The sequence below is a fragment of the Falco punctatus genome (genome assembly GCF_963210335.1).
Source record: "Falco punctatus genome assembly, chromosome: 11".
In the NCBI taxonomy this organism is placed as follows: Eukaryota; Metazoa; Chordata; class Aves; order Falconiformes; family Falconidae; genus Falco; species Falco punctatus.
In genome coordinates this window covers 34,676,659-34,702,616 of record NC_137591.1, presented here as the reverse complement: position 1 = coordinate 34,702,616, position 25,958 = coordinate 34,676,659, and the positions used below count along the sequence as shown (strand labels likewise).

General features: G+C 37.7%; 1 protein-coding gene across 9 annotated transcripts in view; it reads right to left on the bottom strand.

Annotated features, from left to right (window-relative positions):
• Positions 1–25,958, bottom strand: part of NEK7 (NIMA related kinase 7) — a 75,700-nt gene that overhangs the window by 13,875 nt on the left and 35,867 nt on the right. For 5 of the 9 annotated variants that reach the window (XR_013931076.1, XM_080406498.1, XM_080406495.1 and 2 more), the window contains 4 exons: positions 15,241–15,349; positions 12,854–12,961; positions 4,737–4,831; positions 156–269 (listed from right to left, as the gene is read on the bottom strand). Coding sequence is in view for 5 of the 9 variants with exons in the window: in XM_080406498.1 (XP_080262624.1) it covers positions 156–269; positions 4,737–4,831; positions 12,854–12,961; positions 15,241–15,349 (426 nt within the window). In the remaining 4 variants the exon portion in view is untranslated. Of the gene's footprint in view, positions 1–155; positions 270–1,636; positions 1,663–4,736; positions 4,832–8,074; positions 8,217–12,853; positions 12,962–15,240; positions 15,350–25,958 lie in introns of those variants that run through there. The other 4 variants (XR_013931073.1, XR_013931074.1, XR_013931075.1 and 1 more) reach the window with 2 other exon arrangements.

Below are 25,958 nucleotides of genomic sequence, written 5' to 3'. Positions count from 1 at the left end.
TCTTTCAACAAGAACATTTGAGCAAGTTCAACAAGCAAACACTTAAGGGCATAATCTGCAAATAACGTAAAATCACACAAGTTCATTGACTCCCATGGAAGCGTGCCAGCGTACATGACCTGAGGATCTTGCCCATGCAAAGCAAAGTTACTTACTTCCTCTGAATAGTGATCTGAAGGGAGGGGGGGGTAGTCACACTGTTCTATCTTCTTGCACAGGGAGTACAAGTTCATTTTATCACCATAAAAGGGACTCTGCAGCGCAGCCATCTGTGTAAAGAAAACGTACAGTTCTCTTTTGTGTTTTTAAGAAAACCTGATTTTGTCGCAGAATCTGTACCACTAACAAGTCAAAAGTGATTTTCAACAACTTTCAACTCCCTGCCTAAAGTGTCACAGTGCTATAAACAGGAGTTCCAAAACCATTACTGTAACCAGTGTGTCCACTTAGTCTATGTCATACAGTCGCACCTGTCCCAATCCTCATATCGCAATATTTGAACTGTACACCATTCCAGTTTCATTAATACAGCATGAGGAAAAATTGAGTAGTTTCTGATACTGCTATGAGCGTGGAAGGTCCTCAGATAATGAGGGGGACAAAAAGAATGCCAACACCTATCACGGAGTTTTCCTCTGAAGACCTTTTGGAAGAAAACATGTGATTTATCCGAAAATATTATCTGATCTAAAGCAATACCGTATGTTGAAAATCCTTGATAACAGCAGCAGATTTTGTAATCTTCCATTAGACTTCCACTAGACTTCGACACAGGGGTGGCTTTTTTACAGCAAGAAAACTAAACACTATGTCTACACATCCAAAAAACCCCAAAACCAAGAACACTGTGGTTCAGTCTGTTATTCAAAAATACTTTTCCCAAAAAATTATCGGAAGTGCAGAACTGGCACCCATGACTATAATTCGCAGTTTAATAAAAAATTAAGAATATCTGTTGGAGAGCACTTGTATAAATGATTAGCTTAAAACCAGCATTAGTAAACCTACACTTTATTTCCAGACAATGTTACAACTTAACATTTGAAGGTGGAAACAAATGCTATGGTTAGCAGGATTACAAATTTAAAAATTCATTTAAAATCGCTCCATTGTGTTCAAAGCCTTCTAAGTCTTTGAACCGCAGCAGCACGAACGCTGCTTTGAGTTCAGTGCTGCCCCAAAGTCAGTCACCCTTTTCTACATGTGCTAATAAGTTTGATTTTGGAAGGACAATGTGTACATTCCCCAGACAGACAGAGTGTGTGTGAAACACGCTTATCCATGCTGTGCTACTCAGTGAGCTTCAGCAGGGACAGGACAAGCTGAAAATGGCTCTCATCTGTCTTGTGTTCTTCCAGAGAGCAGTTTAACTCTTTCGTGTCTAAGCACCAATATCACTGGGGGGAAACATATGAAGAAAATCATCAAAATTCTCTTATGTTTACTTTATAGCTGATAAAAATGCTCTCAAATACTTCAGTACTTTTTCACGTTCACTTCAAGTAAAAATAAATAATTTTAAAGCTCCCAAAACAGATACTATGCTGCAGTTCCATCCTACACTCCTCCCAAAAATTCTGTAACCGTGCTACCAAAATGATGTTAATTTTTGGATTTACATGACATTATCTCTTACCTTAAAAAGAATGTTAAAAATGCAAGCTAAAGACCAAAAAAGAAAAGAAAAAAACAATCAACTGCAGGGTCTGTATGCATGCAGAAATTCTAAATAAATGCAGAGATACTCATTTTCGTACTCTAGGTGTTCATTAAAAAGTACTTTTGTTTGAATGCTGCGGAGTGTTAAAAAAATTCTGAATGTCCCCTAAGGAGTTAAAACAGGAATACTATATTTTCATGCATCTCCTGCTTTGACAGATGAAAAATGTCAACTGTCCTGTTTTTATTTTCAAGCTTTTGCACTATTCATCTGGTTCATTAGTGCATCTCGCTGCTGCCCCTGACAGCTGCTCGCCCTCTCCTCCCAGCAGCTGAATTTTTCAGGCTAATTTGATCCTCCACACTGAGACGATCGCTAGAATGATTGACTTGCTCCCTGACCTCCAGGGTCTGACTTTCCTGATTAGTATTCTGGGGGTGTCTGAGGGACGAAAGCCCACTGTCTGTCTTCAGGGCTGGTGGCAGCTCTCTCGCTCTTTTTTTTTTTTCCCTTTTTTTTTTTTTTTTTGAACTGTAAGCCACCAACCTACAACCCTGTAAGGATGCAATTGCAACGCTGAACAATAAAAGGAAACGTGTAAGACCTACTTTTCCATGTAAAGGTCCATGTAGCAAAAGCACAGCATCTTGATTTTAATTAGTAAAGTCTACTTTGTTGCATATCAATTAAAATTCCAGTGGTAGTGTTTTTGAGGTTTCAGAAATACCTGGGGCTCTAAAAAAAAATCAGACTTTAAAATATACTTTCAAAAATCTTACTGGCCACATAGTTAGTACTGAATAATAGGCTTTAATATAGGTTAGAAATAATTTTTAAAAACAACATACATTGCAGCAAATTAGTCTAAACTTAAATTAAAACATAACTGAAAAGAGTTTAGCAGCAATTATTTATTGAGGAGTGATAAACATGCCACAGCTTTTCTCCAATTACGCTGGAGAGAATCCAGAGCACATATGAGCACATATCAACAAGAAATCAATATAGTAAAACATGCTAAAATACAGGCAATAGACACCCAGCACAACACTGCACGGGTAATAAAAATGCCATGCATTAGTCCACACGTCTTGAAGATCCTTAAGTAACCACTTTCAAATAATTAAAAAAAAGAGAAAAATGCTAAGTATATATTTTGAGTTTACCTAAAATTTCAAAATTACATCTATGTGATCAACAAAGAAAACTCCACCACCACAAACATCTGATATGTTGTAGAACTAACTAAATGGGATAAATGCACCTCTAAAAAAAAATAAAAATCAAAAGCTATAGTCAAAGATGCTGCCATATACTATAGCTGTATAATATATATAAACAATAAGTATCCTAATAATTACTTTATTCTTACAATAAGGAAAAAAATCCAAACATATCTCCATATCAACTTAAATACCATCCTGGTAAAACTTCTAAAATAAATGAAAAGAGGGTGGTATATAAACATGCTGAGTTAATCAATGAATTAAGTTATTTAGCTATTTTGAAATTATTTACGAGATCAAAGAAAAATTAATATTCACATATACAGCACACATACTGTACCAGCATCAAAGCAGCAAGCTCACATTTTTTTCTTTATAAAAGTGCTATTGATTTGTATTCAGCAATTTTATCTACTTTAGAAGAAAGCTCAACTTTTAAAAATTAACATTTATTTTATGTAACAATTACTTATTCAACTGTTTTATTTATTTGTTTCCAGTTTTAAAAGATTCCTTAAAAAAATCAATACAGGGAAAAGAAGTAGTAATAGTGAAAAACCTTCATCACCTGTTCCGCTATCTTTAGGCTCCTGCTTGCATAAATGTGTAAAAATCAAGCACTGCAATTGATGGCAGTTGCCGTGGTCAGTACTAAGGAATCCCAATATGGGATTAAGTTTCAGTTCAGGACTTAAACTTTTAAATACTTGCTGTGAGGTATCAGCCCTCATTCCTGTCAATTGTTCCCAATGTTTAGAAGCAACAGCTATACACAGATCTGTAAAGTCTGCAGAACTGCAATACAGGTATTTGCCCTTTTAGTATTTAAACTACTATTACTGGAGACAATTCACCTAGTAGTAACACACAACTTTAACAGGTTGACAATGTTTTCTACCAAATCCTTAAAATAACAGGAGGTGCCAATCCTCTTTGAGTATGTGTTAAATGAGTTCTGCTGACTCACTGAGGCAGGTGGCTTGTAGGTAAATGAAAAGTTACTTGGGTGTATTATTTTTATCTGGAACACAAAATCAAATTTTTTTCCAGCATCCTTCTACAGAAGTGTTTAGCCTTTTGCTCAACAAATGATATGCGAGGAACTCTGAAGATGTAGTTGCCTTAGAAGCCTACCTGTTCTCCCCACCTTCATTCACCTCAATTTCAATGTACACATTCAGATCTTTTCTTTCTCAAAATACAGCATCATTTACAATTGTGTGTCACCTACCAATTTTGACCATATGAATACAGAAAATAACAATTATAGTTTAACCAATTGGAGGAGCAGAAAGAGTGGAAAAAATAGTTAATCCATGCTAGTAGTAATAAGTACACAGGAACCCATTTTTTAAATTGTTTTACCTAGGTTTTAAATAATTTTAGAGAAATTAAACTTGTATTAAAATAATATATCACAGTTTTTGAAAGCATTAGTTGGCATCCTCAAGTCAGTCCTACTATTTCTCAATGCATGTATTACCAAAATCATATAATCAAAGGCCATTAAAATACCTAGATCAATTTTACATGTGCTTGCCTTCATTCATTATTCCTTCAGTTACATCTTCAACAAACAGCTGTAAAATCTTTGCAGCAAGCCCAGTAAAAGGCAAATCTTGAGTAATACATAAATGAAAGAATATTTCATATGTTGAAGTTACATAAGAATTCTCATCACTAATATTAAAGACAGATAAAATAGCTGAAAAGTAGATTTTCCACGCTACTACTCTTCTAAACAACAAAGATATAGGAATAGATCCTAAAACAGTACTTAATACATGTGGAGGGGAGGGAAAGGGGTGAGGAGCGCAGTGTTATTAAGTTCACTTATATATCAATATTACCTCATACAGCAGACAGCCTAGAGACCAGATGTCAGACTTGAAGTTGTAACCATTTTCATGTATTCTCTCTGGAGACATATAATAAGGTGTACCAACTGCAATAAATACAGAAGTATTTTAGAATGAAAATTCCTGTTCTTATATAGTAGTAAAAGTACAGTTTTCCTGGCTGAAAAAACATTTTCCATCTTCTGATTCTCATATTCCTGCATGTACAATTTCAGTTCATACTTATGACTCTTCACTTTGATAGAGATACACACGAATTAGGTATCTGTTTCATTCAGTGCAGCTTTATTTTTACTACTGATACCTAATTACCAGAATTATTCCATCATAAAATACTTCCAATTTTTTCTTTTAAAGAACTCAAAAGTAATTCTTTTTCTGAAGAGAAAAAAAGGGAACATAGTACATGCACACGCACACATCCCCACTCCTTTCCAAACTGTTCTCACCGTGGCTGGAAATGACAACAGCTAGAAATTCCCTTCCACGGCTTGTACTTGAGTCATCTGTTCTTCCTTTTGAGAATATAGGCATTTGAAAAAGATGCTTTTGAAACTAATAAACACATATTAGTTTGAATATCTGAAACTACAATTGAGCCCGAGACCCAGGATCTTCCGCTTCCCCAGGAGGAAGGCAGGCAAACCTGCGAGCCCAGCAGAAGCCAAGGTTCCTGCAAGTGCCTCCTCGGCCACCTGCTGCGGGACTAGACTCTGCGAGGGCTTCTCAGGTCCCAAATCCGTGGCTGTCCTGGCCTAATCCTGCCTCAGAGCCGCCGGCTCCGCAACATCTGCTCTTGAAAAGCAGTATTTACTAGGACTGTCCCAGAGCAAATTTACATTGGACAGGCCAGGACATCTCTCCCCCTTGATTTTCATCATACCCTATCCACCTGCATCACAAGTCACTTGGAAGAAAAATTCTGAAAGATGTTTCAGCTCTGTAAAAAGAGCCATTAAAACCAAAAAAAATAATATCCACATGAAGGGTTCATATGTGACAGATCTATAAAAAAAAGATGTTACAAAAAACAACAGTAGTGGCAATTTTGGTGCATTGTCTCTGAACTTGCTCCCTGTATCCTCCCAAGTGACTACCTAACAGCAAAAAGAATCACAGATCTATGTAGATTTTTACTTCAATTTTGTGTGGAGTATTTCGAGCACTGAATTCCGATGATGAAAACCAGCTGAGTTTTGTGAATTGAATACAAATTGCTCTTATTTTGAAACTAAACATCTTGCAACACAGCCAGGTATTAAAATCAGCATTATCACTTCAAACTACAAAAAACTACAGTACGAACCTCAGACTATTTTAACACAGAGATCTCCTATCACTTCTGCACTTCTGAATTAGCCTCACCTATTCAGAACTGATCTCTATACGAATAGTGGGAATGGAGATATGAATGAATATATAAGTAATTCCAATCTGAACAATCAAGTTAATAGTTTTAATTAATCAGATTAATAATTCTACTCAAATCTCCAAAGGTTAAGTTTCTTTCTTTGACAACATGCCCTATCTTTTAGAAAGGCTGACATCTCGAACTATGTCATACTACCTTAGGAAGGAAGGGGAGGGGAGTGGGTTGGTGGGGAGGGGAGTGGGTTGGTGGGGAGGGGAGTGGGTTGGTGGGGAGGGGAGTGGGTTGGTGGGGAGGGGAGTGGGTTGGTGGGGAGGGGAGTGGGTTGGTGGGGAGGGGAGTGCTTTCCTCCTTGAAAGGCTCAGCTCAGATTGGAAAACGCAGTACCACCTTCCCCCAGGTCAGGCCACTGCTGCTGGTAACCCCTAATTTCAACTGATCTCCTTCTTGGAAAATATTGAAAACAATATTCCAAACCAATATAAACTGAAAACGTGCTTCTCTAACAGATAGGCAAGGATGGGGGTCCCATATTGCATCCTACAATGGATTTCACCCCCTAAATATTTTAGAGGAGGCTTCCAACCCCAGGAAAGCAGAGGGTGCCGTGGCCCCCCCTCCCCAGAGGCTCCCTTAGTGCTGGCCTGAGGAATCATTGCAGCTCCAAACAGAGAACACAAAAGATCAAGAGCTTAAAAGGAGAAAGGCTGGGGAAAGGCAACTCAAAATGATGGAGTACTGTGAAAATCATTTACTCTCCTGGGATGCTTGTATTCACCCACAACAGAGGAATGGTCAGGAGGGATGGTCTTTTCCATGAAAAAAAAAAAAATAAAAAAAAAAAAAGGCATGCAGATGGGTGAACTGCAACACCAAAATAACTACCAGAATACCCAGGAACAACTCTGTTATTCTAATTTATCAACAGCAGTACTTTAATGTGTGTTTAGTGACAGCTATCTTAAAATTGCAAACTAAATAAACAATTGGCATGACACAGCTTTCATATTTTTATCATCCTCACTGTTATACTTTCCCCTTTTTTTTTCTTTTAATTTTTTTTACCTCAAGGACTTGCTAGCTTGGAAACCTCTGAAAATTCTCAGCTGTGTTTTGTATCCATTAACTAATGCACCAGTTTAGTATATTCTGGTGCTTTGTTGACAGAATTCATCTAACAACAAAAAATAAGTTTAACAGTAATCTGGTTCTTAGCTGATTACAGCAGCACTACCTTTGCTGCTCTGAGACATCACACGAGTTGCTGGCAGTGAGTAATGTGCCAGAAAGAGGCTTCACAGAATCCACGGGGGACAGCTGAAAACAGAGAGGTTTGAAGGTTCATAGTTTACCAAAAGCAAAGGTAATTTTAACCAGTAGCTCTGGGAAGCCTGCTGATACATTAGAGGTCTGATATGACTGTGAAAGATTGATGATAGTGAAAAGGAAGAACAAATGCGATCATTTTCCAGCGTTTAGCCTAGTGTAACACCTTAACTGCAATACAACCTGAAGCCCTCAATGGCCAACAAGTGAAAGGAGTTGAAGTTACAGTTATGTTAGTCATTGAATCACAAAAACAATCTGAAGATCTAGACATCATTACCACTTGTAAACTGTTTTTAACAGAACATGACACAGAAGATTCATTATTCTGATATTCAGGAACTAGTGAAGGCATTGCAACAATCCTTTAAAACAGTGAGTCATCTCGGTATGTACCACGGGCAGGCAACTACCAGATGTGATTATATATTATGTTTCTGTCTTAGATATATTTTTCTCTTAAGTGAAATACAGCATCACAATACTATAAAGACCTATGACTTTCTTCACTCATCTGAGGACACGAGTGGGATAATACAAGACACAGGTGTAACACATTACGGTGCCTATGGTTTTAAGCACACAACCTATAGCTTTAGCATTCTGTTCATTGCATTTGCAGATCTCTGCTAACCTTCAGGTCTGAACGGTAATCTCCTTGAAAATGGCCTGGGTCAAATAAACTCCTTTCTCAGAATACACTGCTGCTCTGGAGCTCCCTCCCTTTAAAGATGCTGCAGATCCAGAAAGCGTTGTTTCTTTAGGCAAGCTTTCTGCTGTTGGGAGAGGCAATGGACAGAACTGACATGGTGGTTATTAAGGGACAAGAAGCTGGATCTGAAGGATCAGAGGCAAAGAAATTATGAAGAAGGGAGTTATGATACAAACATTCCACCTTATTAGCTGCATAAACACGTAACTCACACTACAGCTAAGTTAGAGGAATGTATGTTCACTTAAAAACCAACAATGCATTGAGAAGTTGGATGAAATACAGTAACTAGCTCTAAATACTATCAAGCATTTTTAAGCTGCGAGAAAAATCTGCCTGGAAAACATTAATACTTCTTACACAAAACAGTCTAGTGGCTGATTCAGAAGGTGTTTAATAGACTAGTTTCAAAAAAGGCCATATAATTATTACTGACATTCCATGCATTGGAATTTGTAACTATCCAAGTTCAGGAACTAAAAATCACCTTAGTAACTCTTCTGACTTTTAAAGAACTCCAAAACAAGACTTAAGGTTAAAAAAACCACAAAGGCCCCATTTATTTAAGTAATCAAAAGATACAGTTTATGAATGACAATGTCCATACGATCACAGGAATAAGCTGCAGTTACGGAACAGTGAGGGTAACCAGCCACTGACACAACAAATTCTCCATAATTTTTTATTATTATTATTATTTTTCAACTCATTCATTTCAATATAGGTGCTGGATATTTGTAAGTCATAGACTTGTCTTCAGCCACAGAGATGAGATATCTCTACATTTACTGCACTTACCCGAAGTATTTCTGCAACCTAGCCTACATTACGCAAATAGTCTAACTGCAGAAATGAATCTAAAAATATCCTGGGTTTATATATAATGTAGCATTGTAACAGCACACCAATTTATCTTCAGCTTTCAAATTACTCTAAGAGATCTCAGGTGTTTGTCCATAAAGTAAGAGCTGTTTTAATACAGTTTCTTTGATGACTGCAATGGATCAGCTGCAGATTTCCATGCTAGCCTTTCCCGTACACTCAGGGTGCAGGTTCTGAAAGCGGTTTGGTTTGCAGTGTGAATGTGGACCTTATTCCAGTCACAACAAAACAGTGCTGTACACCACCACCTCAGCACTGGCTCTGACACCCTCCGCAGGGTTGGAGATCCATATGTAAGAGGAAAAAGGAGGATTCACACACATTTTTACAAGGTATTTTATGCCCCACAACCTGCATGAGTTTACAATCAAATCCCACAAAACAGCTCTATGTGAGGGACCAGAGTAGTGTGGAAACGACAGAAGTTGTCAAATCACAGAAGAAACACCAGAATTCAGTACAGAGAATCCTTTGTTTTCAAGCATTTTAAAATTGTAGATCTGCTCCTTTGCCCTGCAAGAAGGTATTCACATCATGGCAGCAGGGTCCACCTGGACAGTATACCGTGCAGCTCGCCAGTACAGCCACACTGGAGAACTGAAGAGATATTTTTTTTTTTTTTAAATGGAAATACTAAAATATGGACTATCCCTAAATCTACTGAATGGCTAACAAAGATAAGAACTGTACATTTCCATGAGCTGGCCTCAGAACTGCCATTTCATCAAAAATCAGAAGGCCTGGCATTCAGCAATTAAAAAAAAGAAAAGCAAAAAAAACCAGCAACAACAAAAAAACCCAGTCACAGGGAAAGGAATAAGCAGCCTTTCTTGGATCATCTTCCTCTTTCTAATATAAAAGTCTTCTGAAAACAAAAAATTTTGTCAAGTTTGCACCAAATCAACAACACTTAATGGCTCCACTTCCTTTGCATTTTTGGAAGAAAGATTTTCTGTTTTCAAAGGGGTATATACATGCCACAACAGAAATTTCTATTGTTTTGATAAGGCTGTTATAGAAACAGTCAGGAACATTAACAAACCCTGTCCAGTGCAGTATTTTCATTTGTTTCAAATGGACAATCAGCAAGTATTCTAATTAAATCAGTATTATTCATAATTAGTAGTTATAAGCTGTAGCTAATGAAAATTTTAGTACATTTCTTTATCTCTGAAAGCCTGAATCTAGTTTCCTACTGAAATTTTTATAAAGCCTGCAAACAAGTATAAATTGCTACACATAGTATGTTTTTAATTCACTGCGTTTTGTGCACCAAAGGTTTATGGAATCATAAAAAGCTACAACTTTGAATGAAATTTCAGGAAAGCCAGCATCAGAAACTGCATGAGAAATTTATTTTAAAAAATGTCCTCTGCTAGTGACATGATAAATCAGAGTGCCACTGTCACCGAAGTTAATAGCTGAACAAAAACTTTTTCCTAGGCTGAATTCTGACATTAGATCATAATTAAGAGGGAAATGAGAGAAGATGAGATGGGGGAAAAAAAGAAAATAAAATTAACAGCTCTTCTACGGAGACACAGCACTCAACACTAGAAACAAAGCTTCCATCTCCTTACTCCCTGCTCTCTGGATGACTTTTTATGTGTAAGATGAAATTTAAAGGGCTTGGAGGTTTTACGCAGTTTTTAACTCTAGCTCAGTCTTCAGCCCCATTGCAACCACCCCCCTGCAACAAGCCGAAGTAACCAGGGTTGAAGCAGTTTGTTCCTCTTGTAACTTCCTGACTTCTGCCACAGAACACCAGCCCAGCTCTGCCGCCCTCACAACTGACTTTTGCTGCCTTGGTGCACTCCTGCCCACAGACTAGGATCCACAGCTTCCTGCAAACACAGTCCAGGAGCAGCTCCCTCTCCACGCTGCTCCGTTACATCCTCCTGCCGTTCGCAGGCAGCAGCAGGACCTAGCTGCGACAAACATTGTCCCCAGTGCTGCCAGACACAGCCACTGGGCTACGATGGCACTTTATATAATACGCTGTGCCATGAACTAGTGTCACATCTTTAGGGCTATTATCTGAACTCCAGCGTGGAACCCAAGCACGTTTCCAGTCTTGACTCACAGCTTCTCTTCTGTCTCTTTCTCTCTCTTTTTTATTAATGCCAAGATTGCATGTCTGTGTCCGAATTTCACCTCACCCCTATTAAGATCTTACCAGTTACTCGTGGTTTTGACTATACCAGTATCAGTATGCACCAAACGTGATAAAAAATAGGAAGGCGCAAAAGAGTGACTAAAGGCTTTCTGAAAGACAAGGAAGTAAGGATTGTATCAAAATTTTCCTTTCTAGAATAGATGGGGGTTTACTGTTAAATATCACGCACACCTCACACTTGGTACAAAATGCTGAACATCAACCCTCTCTCTTTTTCCACACTGTACTGATAACCAGGACTACCTGAGTAAAATTAAATTAGAAGGTGAGGATAAATATGGCATATTTTAATCCATGAATTCTGATTTGTCATGGTCTAATTAGAAACATCAGCACCTGAGCAAACACATTTCTTCCTGTCCTCCCGTGGCCCTAAGACAGGGATTTAGTATTACTTCACCATTCCTGGTCTTCTTAGCCATTATCTTCCTTATCATGCACTCATCAGGCATATAAAAATATCCAAATGCCCAATTACAGAATTGTCACTGTAATTTGTTAAAAATTCTCACTGAGCATCACATGAATTGATTTTACCTATCTGTATCCCAGTATCAGCAAGGTGTCCTGCCTGCCTCGATAGCCCGCACAAGGAACAGGAGACAGTTTTGGATGGTCCTGCTTTTGAGGGCTCTGAATGTTCATTTCACACCCTCTGCAGTCCATGAACAGTCCTGAATTCAGCAACCACTAACACAGCCACTTCAGCAGGGGAAAATACTCTTTTTCTTAACTAAGACACCTATGTAACCATACTATAAACACTAATTCTTAGATTTCTCATTAAGCAGATGCTACTCCATTTACAAGTCTCTTCTCTTTTAGAGAGATCCTCTTATATTCTGTCATTTGTCCGTTCCCTATATTTAAAATTAAAGTATCTGTCAAATTTTTACTTTTTCTTCTTTAAAGGCTTCTTAGTCATCTAGTCTCTACATGCTACTCAAACAATGCACGTTATATGAAAATTTTGTTTGGAAAAAGACAATACAACGTTAATTTTTATGTGCTATCAAAAAGTAAATTGAGCATTTCAGAAAGGCTTCTTTCTATTCTTATAAAAGTTTTCTAGGATTTGGTTTTGGTTTGCTTCAGGCTGTTTTGTTTTTGAAGTCTCTGGGGTTCATAAAGCCTAATTCTGATGTCTCCTTGACTTACTTGGCTTATATTGAGAAACTCTACCTTAAAACATGAAAGCTCCTCTGTTAGCTGTTTCAAGGTATACAACCAACATCATCAATGCTACTTGTACAAGCACACAGAAATACGAGATTCTTTCCGACACTGATTAAAGTACAAATGATTTTTTTAAAAGTGCATCCATATTATTGACCTTATTTTTTCCTAGCGTTTCTAGAAAACGCTACTGTCACTAAGACTTGTTTTGAGCCAGAAGCATACACTAAATGATTTAAACAAAGGAGGCAGGGAGGGACACCAAGAAACTGCACTGCCGAACCTGACACCACAGTGTTACAGCTTTTTTGTATTTGTCCATGGTGCTGACCACCTTTATTATTATCAGTATTAAGAAAAGCTTTAGTTGGACCTAACCCTTTTCTTCCTCCTCATGAGTTCGCACAGCATTTTTACCATGTAAAACAGTCCACCACATCAACACCTGTCCCTGAGAAAAAGCTTACCTAAAGAATGTGCAGCTGTGGTTTTGGAGCTGAAAAATCGACCAAGTCCAAGGTCTCCAAGCTTTACTACGCCTGTAGCTGTAATGAACACGTTAGCTGGCTTTATATCTAAAAAATAATAATTGAAAAATTTAGAAGTCACAATGAGGTTGCAAGAAAAGCTACCGCTCTACTAATAACAGACCAAAATAAGTTTTTATTTACAGCTAACTAACAAAATTTGACTGTGCTGTTCAGAAAGAGCAAGTCTGGGATCTGGAATTTCAAATTAATTATCTGAATAGTACAAAAATCACTCCAGCAAAAAATTAAAAGCCATGAAATGTAGTTAAAAAAAAAGCAAGCAAGCAAACAGCAACACAGAAACCAAAAAAACCCACACCCAAAGAAGCATATACATTGAGTTCATTCCAACTCTATATAAAGACTTCCATTAGAACTAGAAAACCTCTCATTACGTCCTAAATAATGGACCAAACATGTTTTCCAGAAGCGTAAAACGTATTTTTTATCACTTGTGCTGATCAGATTACCCACAGTGGCATGACGTTATTTGAAATTTGTAATTGATTCTCTTTAATAGCAGGCATTAAAAAAAAAGCAGCAAGTTTACTCAGGAGAATGGTTATTTGAACTCATCAATAGAATTGGGCTAATCAAGTAGAAACAAAGAAAAATAGCGATGTATACCCCAGACAGTTATTTTTCACAAGTAATATTCAGTTTAAGTTTTAATCCAATCCTCTAGCGACAGAAGCAAAGATTTTTATTTTATGATTTTTAATAAGGTACCTATCCTGTTGGTTTTCTAAATCAACTGACCTGATACTTGTCTGCAAGTGGGCGTAGCTCTTACTCAGCTCAAGAGCAATGCGCTGTGGCTCTCAACTATCACTTAACTTTGATGAGGGAATTACAGTTTGCATAAAATATGGATACAGTAAAAGGAATGGTTAATAAACCATTCAACCAACATTTTCAGGTTTCCAGTAAAAAGTTACAAAACCTTATCTGATTTAGAAAGGAAGACAGACAATTATGCTGCTATCTGACCTAGTTTTCTGGAGTTTGGATACCCTCTGTGTAACATCCAACACAACTATCAGCTCAACTTAAAAATAGCTTTAGTTGTCATTGGTTTTGGTGTGTGACCATGGAATTGTTATATTTGCCATGGGTTTGCCAGAAGCTTTGAAGGTAGCATTTCAGTTTAAGGAATTTAAACTCACTTTGGTTTTGAGCTTAAATATACTGAAATAAACTCGTTTAGCAATAAAAGCATTAAAGGAAGAAGAAGAAAAAGAAGAAAAACAAAAGAATCTGTAATCTTATGTCCTCTCTATAATCTGCACTTGCAAGTATCTACATATGCATGAAGGGGGGGGGGGGGGGGGGAGGGGAGGGGAAGGAGACTCGCAAGGGAAAGCCATTTGCAGGGGCAGAGGCATCTAAGTTGATCTGTTGAATGGCGCAACATCTCCAGCTGCAAATGACAAAAGCTCAGCAGAGATCGAGGGACTTCTGCTTTCAGGCAGCTATTTGCACCAAAGCAGAAGGTAGCCACCAACTTAAGACATGTAATTTCACCTGAACCCAAAGAGACAGCCCAAACACAACTTGCAACCCATAGCCAGAGGGATTTCCAAGGCAAAAAAAAAATTTACATCTGAGAAGCAGCTATACTACTATCTGTTTTCTTTGACTCAGTTACAAGGTAAAACTAAAGACAACATATGGAGGAGACTGCAATATTGCAGCTTAAAATTGGTAAAAGAGATTCAGTACCTGACAGAGATAGCTGGGAACTGCAAGGGCTGTTGGGACACAGTACTTGACACAGAGATTGGAAATAGGGGAGAGGAGCAGAGGAGAGAAAATGCTCATGGCTGCACATAATCCAGTAGATAAGGGAGTGGGAGAAGGGCCTATACATCACCAGAAGGCATAGCAGGAGGCAAATAGTTTTGTAAGAAAAAAAGGTGCAAGAGGTGAAAAGAATGGATGGATAGCTGTGCAAGAATGCAGGTAACAATACTTGGGAGAGACAATAGGCAAACAACAGGACAGAAAATAAGAGCCAGCAAAATGAATTGAGCAAGCAAAGAGGTTGCAGTGGCAGGTTCTCCACCACTTACAGAACTATCACTTATTTTGAAAACTTGGTATCACAAGTCACTGCTGCAAACAAATGCCTACCACAACAAATGTACAACCACGAACTTGTGTCACACTTTTCCGTTACTTATAAAACATTAGAAGCATACATTGTGTCAGCTGTCAAAATTGATTCCATGATGATATTAATCTGGTGTCATTTGCATTGAACCAGCTTAATTCTCACATAGTAAAAGGTTTAGTAAAGACAAATAATCTTGATCCTGCATTACCTCTATGCATAACACGACGAGAATGCATATGTTCCAAGGCACTGCAAAGCTGAACAAAGTACTTCCAAACTGTTCTTTCAGGAATCAACCTCTTCTGTTTCTTAAAATGCTTAAACAAGAAAGAATGGACATTGAATATTAAAATTTAAAACTTGCTTAAAATGACTGAAAAGAGAAAACAGAAAATCGTTTATTTAAAAACCAGATACAAGAGGCTCACAACCTAATAAGAAAGGCACAACAAAAGTTGTTGACGCACAAAGTTTTCCCCTTAAACATTAATACATCTATCATCAATGTATGTGTTTAAATAGTCAACACACAGAGCCACAAATGACATTAATGAAATAAAACTGCTAGCCCAAAATAAGGGATTTATATGGTATTTAGCAATCCTCAGTGCAGGATTAATGTGGTCAGAATAGCGTAGCATAGAGTAAGCAGCAACAGAACAAATAAAGGTCAGATATAAGCTTGTGTGCCACAGAACTTCCCGAAATAAGTACTTCCTTGTACCAACATCGATTTCCATGCCCTCAATTTCTAAATAGAAGGAGAAAGAAAAACAGTAGTGACACACAATCACAAAGATCACGTAAGAAGAATCAATCAGATTAGTCTTAGAAACTTCTGCAATACGTAAAAGGGGACCGAAGGAACTGTAATTTCTGAACATTTCATAGCAATCTAATTCCTGTTCAAACATTTTCCATCCTGTATGAAGAACCATTACCGATCACTGGTAACAGTTCAGTGGCCTGTTAAAGCTTGCATGAAACATAATTATGCTCTGCTACACACATCTCCTTCTTATATTATAGTCGGGGACTGAAATAACACAGTCCTCCAAGAATACATACTGAAAACCTGGAATTCAGCCAATGCTAAAATGTGCAAGTTTGATCATTATAAATTTTGCAGCAAAAGGTAAGACTGAAAAATTGTTGCTCATTTAGTCTCTCTTTTTAAAGAATTCATATTTTGACAGATTTTCAAGTTAAACACATGAAGAAAGCACATTAACAACATCAACACCAGGAAAATTTTAGAGGGAAGGCACAGTACTCATATTTTTTTAATAGCATGAGTTCACACGCACATTTCACAAACATGTACACCCTAAGAAAGTTCATATAACAAACATTTAATACTCCAGAAAAATAAAAATATGTTCATATACTGTGTTAAAATGTGCCACTGAAGTTGACAGCTGCATCTACACGTTACAGACACACGCAGGAGTACGAGAAAGATGGTTTTAAACTAGCTATAGCAAAATGCATCAGTCATACAAAGGATCATAACATTCCACCAAAATGGTTTTTGTTATAGGGATTATTTCAAAATGCATTTTCATTTAAATGAGGCAAAGCATATAAATTACTTCTTTAAATATAATTTTTTCTCAGTCTTGGACTGAATCCAAACAAACCCTGTGTATCTGTTCTCCCCATAGCTGGATTTGCATATCAGAGGATTGTTTGATGTCAACAGGAAGATGGAGACCAGGTTCCTTTTCGTTTTAAAACAAATACACAATACATGTAAGTATATGCACATAAAAGCATAGTTCCTCGATTTAAAATGCATTCTGAAATCACCATAATTATAACTAGGTACTTTATTTAAACACTCTGAATTATTATTTCTTTAACTCAAATCTAAACACAAGCAGTGATGAAACATCATTCACATAATGTCTGAAATGAGAAGATTTTCAATTACAGATTTCCATTCCAATATGCTTACAGTGTATCAGCGTACTTTCAAAGTATGTATCTACAAATATTTTTAGCATTTTATTCATTTGCCATCTATAACACTGTATCTGACTGTACATTACAAAATCGGCTTCAATTCTTACAGTGCAAACATGCAATATAACAGTTTTTAAGACAGTCTCATTCTGTTGAAGGCATTAATTATTTTGCATTATAATAACAAATTCTCTTCCTGAAAGCATCCATGATATTATTAACCCTGTAGAATTTACCGATCTAAAGAAGATTCAAAAGAGAGCTGCTAGATTTACTAACAATGTTTAAACAAAACAAAGAAATACACACCATTTTCATTTGTATAGGTTTAAAAATAATCCAATTATCTTTAAAATAAACTCATGGAATGTTATTTTGTGTAGTAATTAATTACGCTATCTTCTTTCCTCAAAAGACATACTCTCAATGTTTTCTTGGGCCGTTGTCCACCAATAGGCAAAACAGTGATGAAAAGCTTCCACTGCCAAAAAAGATCAATTTTGCAAAACTAGTCATTGTAACAAGTTGTACGTTTCCAGGAAACGGTCTAGCAGGCAGTGTTAGTTCTGAGAAAAGTCAACAAAGAAAAGGAATTCCACTCCTGTTTAGAACCTTACCTTCTAACAAGAAATATAAGTCGATGGAAAACATGGTCAGAACTATTTTATCCCAAAGAGCATAATTAAATTCATACAGCACATATTAACTGTATTCAAAGCCAGACCCATTTTAAAATAGTCCACAATGCAAAATGCCATTTTAATAGTTGTGGGCTTTGCCCCCTCCCTACAGGGAAACCAAAAAGCCAAAGACAGGATGCCAAGACAGTAATTTTTGACCACTAATGTAGCGGATAGTAGTAACACCACAAACAGTTAATACTGAAACTACTTCACACTGCCTGGCGCTGTAATGTCTCAAGCTTCCTAAGGTCCACATGATCAAGTTAAGTTAATACAGTTATCCCCCATCGTATACAAGATGCTATTACTTGCCCAAATTTGACCTCAAAGGAATACAGCCTGACATACAGCTTTCTAAAGTACTCTCATCTTCAACATCTCACTATTCTGCTTCTTCTACCTGTCTGAGGCTCAAAGGACAGTTCTGACGTCCCTTAGACCACTGACTTTGTAGGGTGTGACATTAAAAAAACATAATCCTGTTTGAGGTGAAAGATCAGTCTCAACACAGCTGAAACTGGACAAAAAGGGAACTGCTTGTACATGTGCATTAAAATTTGGCCAGTGTTGCAAACTAGTGTTTTGTCAGGTAAACAGAGAATATCAGGTATGCTCAGGCAGCAGACTGTCTCCCAGCAAGAATTATTTGTTTCAAAAGCCATAACCCACAAAATTTCCATCTGTCTTTAAGAATGAAATCACAAAAAACTACTTTAAAGAGTTTTCACAATGTCAGTACAGATAAAACTGCAATTCAGTCGTTTAAGGCAACTGGAAATTTTTGTGGTCACACATTTGCTATTCAAATGCCTTACAGAGCTTTAAGGTTTGTCTTTTTGTCCCTTTTTACAGAATGACTGAGAAGTTTCATTATGGGAAAACAGAACTTTCTTGGTTCTCTCTAATAAATTGCTAAAAGAAAAATTAAATATCCTTCAAGTTTCCCATCCTTAAATGTAGCTGCCCTGCACCTAAACAGCATACATCATTCAGTTTCTTGGAGACATTAAAAAAAAAAAAAAAATAAGACAGACAAGAAAAAAGTTTAAAGTCAATATAAAAGCATGGAACTATATTATACTGATTTTCTAAAGATGATACTTTAAAGGTCAAATTCCAAAAGCAATTAGCAAATAACCTTATCTAGGCTTAACAAGCACAGTTCAGAGAATTAATACACAGGACTTTGGCTTTTATAAGAAAACTAAGAATTTCCTGCCAATAAGTAAAGAGCAGACAGCATAGATGATTTCAATACAACTGGAGATTTCAGGTATGACTGCCTACATCTCAGTAACCATGCTTGGAAAAAAATTAGCATTCAGTTCTGACGTTAGTGTCTCAGAGAATTTTAAGATGTGATTTACCTTGGTTTAGAATTCATTGCATAGGAAAAAAATAGGAATAAATGGAAGGTTGTTTAAAAAAAACCCCAAACCCTAGTGTTTAAGAAGCGAAGTGAACTATAGAAAGCAATATGTTTTTGAACATCTCTTGCCGAAAGATGATGAATTGATCATCTAAACGATTTTGCAGAGTCATTATTAAAAATAAACAGTCTGTGAAACTGTCAAACAAGCCCACAAGACCATATACCTGAATTTTTCACTGTCCATGTTCTAGGCTAGAGCTGCCTTCTAAAAGGACGAATTGGGGGAAAAGTAAACCAAAAATGATCATTTCTTTGCTTTAAATAGATTCCTTTCCCTTTCTTTCATGTTTTGATGTCCGTCTTGATCACATCTGTCTCCATTACTTCACTTCTTGCTTACAAAAATATAAAGAGGTTTTGTTAGGGTTTTTTTCAAACTTTATTGCATAAACTTATCAGAACACAGTGATTCAACAACCAGATCCATGTGAGAAGAAACCTGAACGTCATCAAGAGGAAAGTGGTGCGGAAAGAATTATTGCAAGGAACTTCTGAGTAACATGTAACGAAGATCTTGGCCACTTCTGCCTGTATTTCTTCGAGAGCCTTTTTTATTCTGGACTAGCAGAAAGAACAGTGAGAGGAAAGATGAGGTCAGGCAGCTGTAATAAGTTATGAAAGTACAAGCAAGAATTCTTGCTCTGTGAATACAACAGAAACAAACCAGAACCGGCAAGGGTGTGCGGGGTCATCAAGATGGACAGTGAAGATGGACCTCAACACCTCTACATTTTGGAGTAAAGATCAGAGACTCATGTATATAGAAGTAAAGTTTTTACGTAAGTCTTATTTTCTATTTAAAAGGCTGTATAATTCCAGTATGAAAGCAGTGTCCCAGGAGTTCTGCCTGGCTCTGAGTTCCCATGCATTCAGCTGCCCAGCTCTTTAGACTGTGGTAAGTTCTCTGCCATTTTCCTTGCTTTCTTTGCAGAACAAAAATAGAACTTTTCACCACATCTTGACCCATTCACCCACCACCAACCACAAGGTGATCAAATTTGCCTACATTTCAAAAGTGGCAGCATTCCCATAGTTGTGAAAACAGAACACATACAAAACATCGCAATCTACCAACTGAACACAGTGAAAGTAGCAAGTACTTGGCCAATAAAGTGACTAATAATAACAGTTAAAAAAATAAAACATTTACCTGGTTCTTTTTCCAGCTTTGCTTTACAGTTTTTTTACATCTCCAGTTACTGAAGATGCCACGTATTTATTCTTTCCCTTCCAGAATCCACAAAAAAATATGCATTTAAAAAAAAATAATTCAATCTTCCTCTACTGATGATCTTAGTATACAGCAAGTAACTTCATTTAATCAATAGCAGCAAAAGACTAAGACACAGTACAAAAATTAATAGACAAAATAATCGTAGTAATAGAAGTACCTACACTAGCATCAGAAGGCCAAATTAATAGAATTAAACTACGGTCTTAAAAAAAAAATCCAGCACCACAGAACAGAGATAGAAACATCTTCTCAAACACAATCTTCTTTCACACACAATCTAAAGACATCTACTTAGATGAAATAGAAAGCCTTGTAAGAAAAACACAAGTCAAAATCCTCCTGTTTTCTATTTTCAGTATCTATTCTTTCATGCTAATAATCTGTTAATCAGACCTTTAATTAGAGTCCTGATTAAACTCAGATCCCTTAGAAATCTCTGAACGAAGTCACTTTATATGTGTATTTTTATCCAACTGCCTTTGCAAGGATTCATTTCATTTTTCCTTATTGAGTAGTCCACCTACAGTCACTCTGTTCCATCTAACATTTTTGCTCAAGCAAAAACACAAGAACACACAGTGCTCAGACAGAAAAGATCACCTACTGAAATCAAATCTACTTGCAGAGCCACTAAAATAAAATTACCAATACGGATCGTTTTCATTGTCTCTGCTGTTTACCGCCGAGTGGCTCTTCTTAAAATACACAGCCACATGTTTAAATTCAACAGTATTTGTTTACATGCATCTCTCTCCAATAAATCCCCTTGGGAAAACTGGTACAGCATGAAGAGGTGAAACTCATGCTTGAATCATTAACTCTACTTCCTAATAAAAAGCAATAGCATGACAGTAAATACAGAGGCTACCATCTTAATTTTTTCTTTTTTTTTTTTTTTTTTTCTTTTTGCTACAAATAAGGCAGACATTCAAAATCTCTCTTCATTCTCAGCAAGTTACTCATATAGCACAAACACTGGCACTACAAATTTTTCACACACAACTGTGTGAATAACTAAAAATAATCTCCAAGTATTGTTTGCAGGGCATTTCAAACAAGAAAAGCACCCAGAACTACTGTTTAATAAAATCTTTCACTTCTTCTTGCTCTTTAAAGATTCATGGAGCCCGACAATTTTAGCGCCAGTGGGCAAAGGTGGAGAATAAGTACTCCAAGCATTTCTGCCCCAGTTAGACCTATCTGAACAGCCTATGTAATAGTTAAATGAAGTTCACCATCAAGGTAACTTTTCAAAGCTGACTGACGCTGTTCCCCTCCCAGCTACAGCCACACAAGTAAGCTCACACAACAGCTTCAGGTGGGATGTCTGCGAAGGGGGCTATCCACAAGACAAAACAGTGTTGATAGTTAATTATTTTAGCAGAAAATCTGCCCGCTTATTCTTATTGCTCCAATGGCAGACACAGATGATGGCAGATTCTCAGAAAACCTAACAAGCCTGCCTGGCAATTACCAAGCCCAATTACCCGACTGGTTATAAACTGCAGGACCAGTCAGCTTTCCTTCTGCTGGCACACACGTAACCCACACCCAGCAGACTGCTGCCGCTGCTCTCACCCTGCTTACCTGTGCTTGGCAGCAACGGCGACAGTCAAGCACCTCTCAGACACCCCAGGAACACACGTACGGGGAGCAAAAGCTTCCCAGAACTGCCTCTCCTACCGCAGCAGGGCTTAAAATGCCTTTGCTTTTTGTTTTAGGACTTCACAGCCCCATCCACAGAGTGGCCCTTTCCCCACCCAGCCCTCTTTTTACCTGCTACATAGTTAACAATATATACAAAGCTGAATAAGGATGCACTATTTTTTTAATTACAGGGTGTAAAAAGATAAGTTTAAGAAAAAGATTTTTAGTAGCTTTAAAAAAAGTTAGTGACAAAAACTAGCCTGACTGGTTCAAAGCCTGAGATTTCTCCTTTAGGAAAAGGCACACAGAAATCATTTAGCTTTGATCTGTAATTAGTACACACTGTGTTACAGTATCTTATTGTATTACCTGTTCCTTCAGCTACACTATTTTTTTTAAGTCTTTTCAAAAAAGTGAGTATACAAAAGCGCCAAGAATAAAGGTGATACAGAATGTGAAAAAAAAAAAAAAGAAAAAAAAATTTAAGCTTTTAACTTTTACCGATTATGTACCTTCAGCAAGGTGCCAAACTGTTCTATATTATAAAACGTACTCTTTGGTTTAACATATCGTTATGAGTCAGGAGGTTTGGCATGGGGGCTGAGGGGGGGTGTTTTTTAAATTGAATCTAGCAGTCATGGAAGAAAAAAAAAAAAAAAAGAAAAAAAAAGGAAAACGCACAAGAGACACAGATACTGCTGAAAACCAAAAGAACCAGAATCCATGTTTTAAAATTTGCATTTATAGATCAAGATAAATCAGTATCACAAAAAGAAAATACAGAAACATGCACAAAAAGACTACTTTAAAAATACTTTTTTAATAATCATGACGTCAAATATTTGGACACAAGTATAAGAAAAATCTCAGAATTAAAGCCACCATAATTTCTCCCCCTTGAGAGTGTGAGTGCACGGTTTTCAGTTCCGTTTTCTTTATGTCAAAAGACCCTTTTCTCATTCCAGACATTCAGCTAATGAGCCACTTGAAAATGTCTCTAGGCTTTATTTATTTGCACTGTTCAAAATCTATTATTAAATATAAGTTTCAAGGAGGGGTACAACTTCCTGGTATGCATCATTGGAATATCAAATTAATAAAATAAACTTTGTGACGTTTACCTTTACAAATGGTCTTAGAAGTGATAAGGTAGTAATATCCCCATTTTAAAGATTATAATGGGAGCACAGAATTAAGATCTAAACTGTTAATTAATTCTGGCACCAATTTAAGCGCCTCCTTTCAGCATACTTAGCTTTATGAAACAGTCCACCTTCAAAGCAGTTTTCCACTCAGAACAGATGAAGCTCTGAACGCTCCATACTTCTGCAAATCAAACTCTGAGTTTTACCTTAATTATCAGAAACACAGAATAAGCGATTACAACTCCCACAAAAAAATAGTGAAGTAGTTTATACAGTATCCCTTAGGAACAGTACCAGAGACAGTAAGAAAGGATAGTCTTTGCAAGAGCATTCATTTGTATTAACCATTAAACCTTTGTCTTTCTTGAATTCCCTGCTTTGAAAACCACCGCTGCAGCAAAGGCAGCAGCAAAGATGCAACAAATGGCGGTGCATGTACTACACCATCATGATTTCTACCCAGACTAGCTGCACCTTTAACATTAAATAGAAGTGGTTTTTTGAAGACATAAACTTGTAATTTTCCAGAGTGTAAGATAATCTGTTGTAGGATTTTCTAGCCTTTGAATGCTTGATTTTTCAGATTCAGTGTTGCTTCCTTCAGTTATAAGCAATTCCCTAGATTCAAAAAAGCATAAAAATAACCAAGAAATGCAGGTGCTGTATTATACTGCTGTGCACAACCTACCGGCGTTGGCACTTTTGCAGTCACAGCTAGTATTACATCTGACCAAGTAACTCGCACAGAAGAGTACCATCCTTCAGCGGGTAATGGGTAGGCACCACCAGCGGACTTCATCTGTATTTGCCAACGACAGCAGAACAGCAACACTCACGAACCCTGAGTCCCACTCTATGGGGCAGTACGCTACAGGACAGCTTCTTCTTTGTGTTCCCCTGTATTCGATCTGTAATACCTATGCAACCTGCCTCTTCTCTGGCCCCATCCCGGACCTGCCCCTTCATTCCATTTTCTCCATTTAAACAATCGCATCATGGTCCCGGCCAGTCCAAGTTATCCCACCCAGGCCCTCTCCCTACCAGCAGTCAGCTTCTGTCTCTACGATCTTTGCCCAGTCTGTCCTACCTCTGGCAACACACTAGCTCTTCTCAATATCACTGTGCTCGTGTCCAGTATTGGGATTCCCATTCTAGTTTCCCAACCCATTGCTCTTACATTCATTCTCTTACGCTCCTCAGTCTCTACTGCCCTGTGTCCTGACTTCCCAGTCTACCTTCTCTCAAAAACTGCTAACCAACTAGTTCCAGTCCACTTGTCTTCCCTATTCCCAGTCAGATCCTCTCTCTCCCCACTTAAGGATCACTTAGCTGCTTCTGGCAGCCCACTCTTCTGTCTGCCTAGTCTTTTGTCTTCTTCACATTCACCTCACATTACTCCCTTCCCCATGCTGTTAGAAAGAATAAATACCCACTGAGAGACAGGAAAGCTTCAGCCCTCCAAAGCATCTGGAAAAAGCTATTTCTGGCAAAGCCACTTCAAGTCACCCATACTATAGGCTGAAACATAGTCACTCAGGTAGTATGCAAAGCTGTCAGCTCTAAGAGACGCAAAAGATTCACACAGCTCCACATGTACAGAAATTCTCCACTTTGGCTGCTGTGACCCAGCAATCTCTATTAAGCACATATGAACTTTTGTGTAAGAATTTCAGTTTAGGTGAGTTTTCACAGCCATTACTGTAACAAAAACCCCCTTCCCAAGTTTTAAGTCTCTGTTTCAAGGCACAGATGCCTACAATATTTCAGGTACAGTGGTTGCTAGATTTTAAAACAAATAAATAGATTTAAAAACAAACTAACAAATGTACATCTCAGCAGAGCAATGTATTTTTTCCTTAGACATCTACTAAATCATGTAACATTTTTGGAAACATACACCCTCAAGCGGGCAGCTGGCATGCAACATTTTAGTACAAAATTGTTATGTTTTGACAAACTGAAAACACTTTCTCACACAGCGAAATCTTTGGCAACCCTAACAGCAAACAGACAGAATTACTGTGTGTGTGCGCACAGCAGAATACAGCTTCGGCAACACTGCCATTCAAAGTACATCGGAGACATTGTCCCACCAGCCTTCCAAACATGAGTACCAACTACGTCCTACAACTGCTAAAACTGCAAATCATTGTTTTGGATTATTAAGAGATAGCCACACAGTATAGTCAGTTAATAGTTGAGGGTTTCCCAAAAAACTAGGGTCATGCCCTGGGAAGGGTTAAACACCTGACCTACTAGACTGACACCGCACCTCTTCCTTACATGGGTGCTTCCCTAAATTCATGCTCCCAACAAATCTCTCAATTATCACAGCAAAAGAAAAAAATCACTCTTGCAAATAAACAAAAGTTAAACTATAGCTAACGTGTGCTGTCAATATTAATCAAATAATGCCACTTTCTGCAAAACCATCTCTATTTCTAGCACATTCCCAGGACAGCAATCCACCAGAAAACAGTTTGAAAAAACAAGTGACAAGTTTCCATTCTTAGCAATGTAACTAGCTTCACTGCAGTGAGGACAGTTAACCACGGGCTACTAGCCGTCCAGCAATCCAGGCAGCTAGTTTCCAGACAGAAAAAGGTAAATGGCTTCTGTAGCAGTACGTGCCCCCTCAGCGCTGCCACGCTGCAACAACAGTGGGGCAAGATGCACCAAGGCCATAAAAGCAGCTCATGCAGAAGTTTGACCTGCGCTTGATCACCACCCCACTTCAGACTGATGACAGCCACCACTGAACACTTAAGATAAGGCTCACTGTAATAACTACCCTGTGCCCCTCTGTCCCTTCTACGTCTG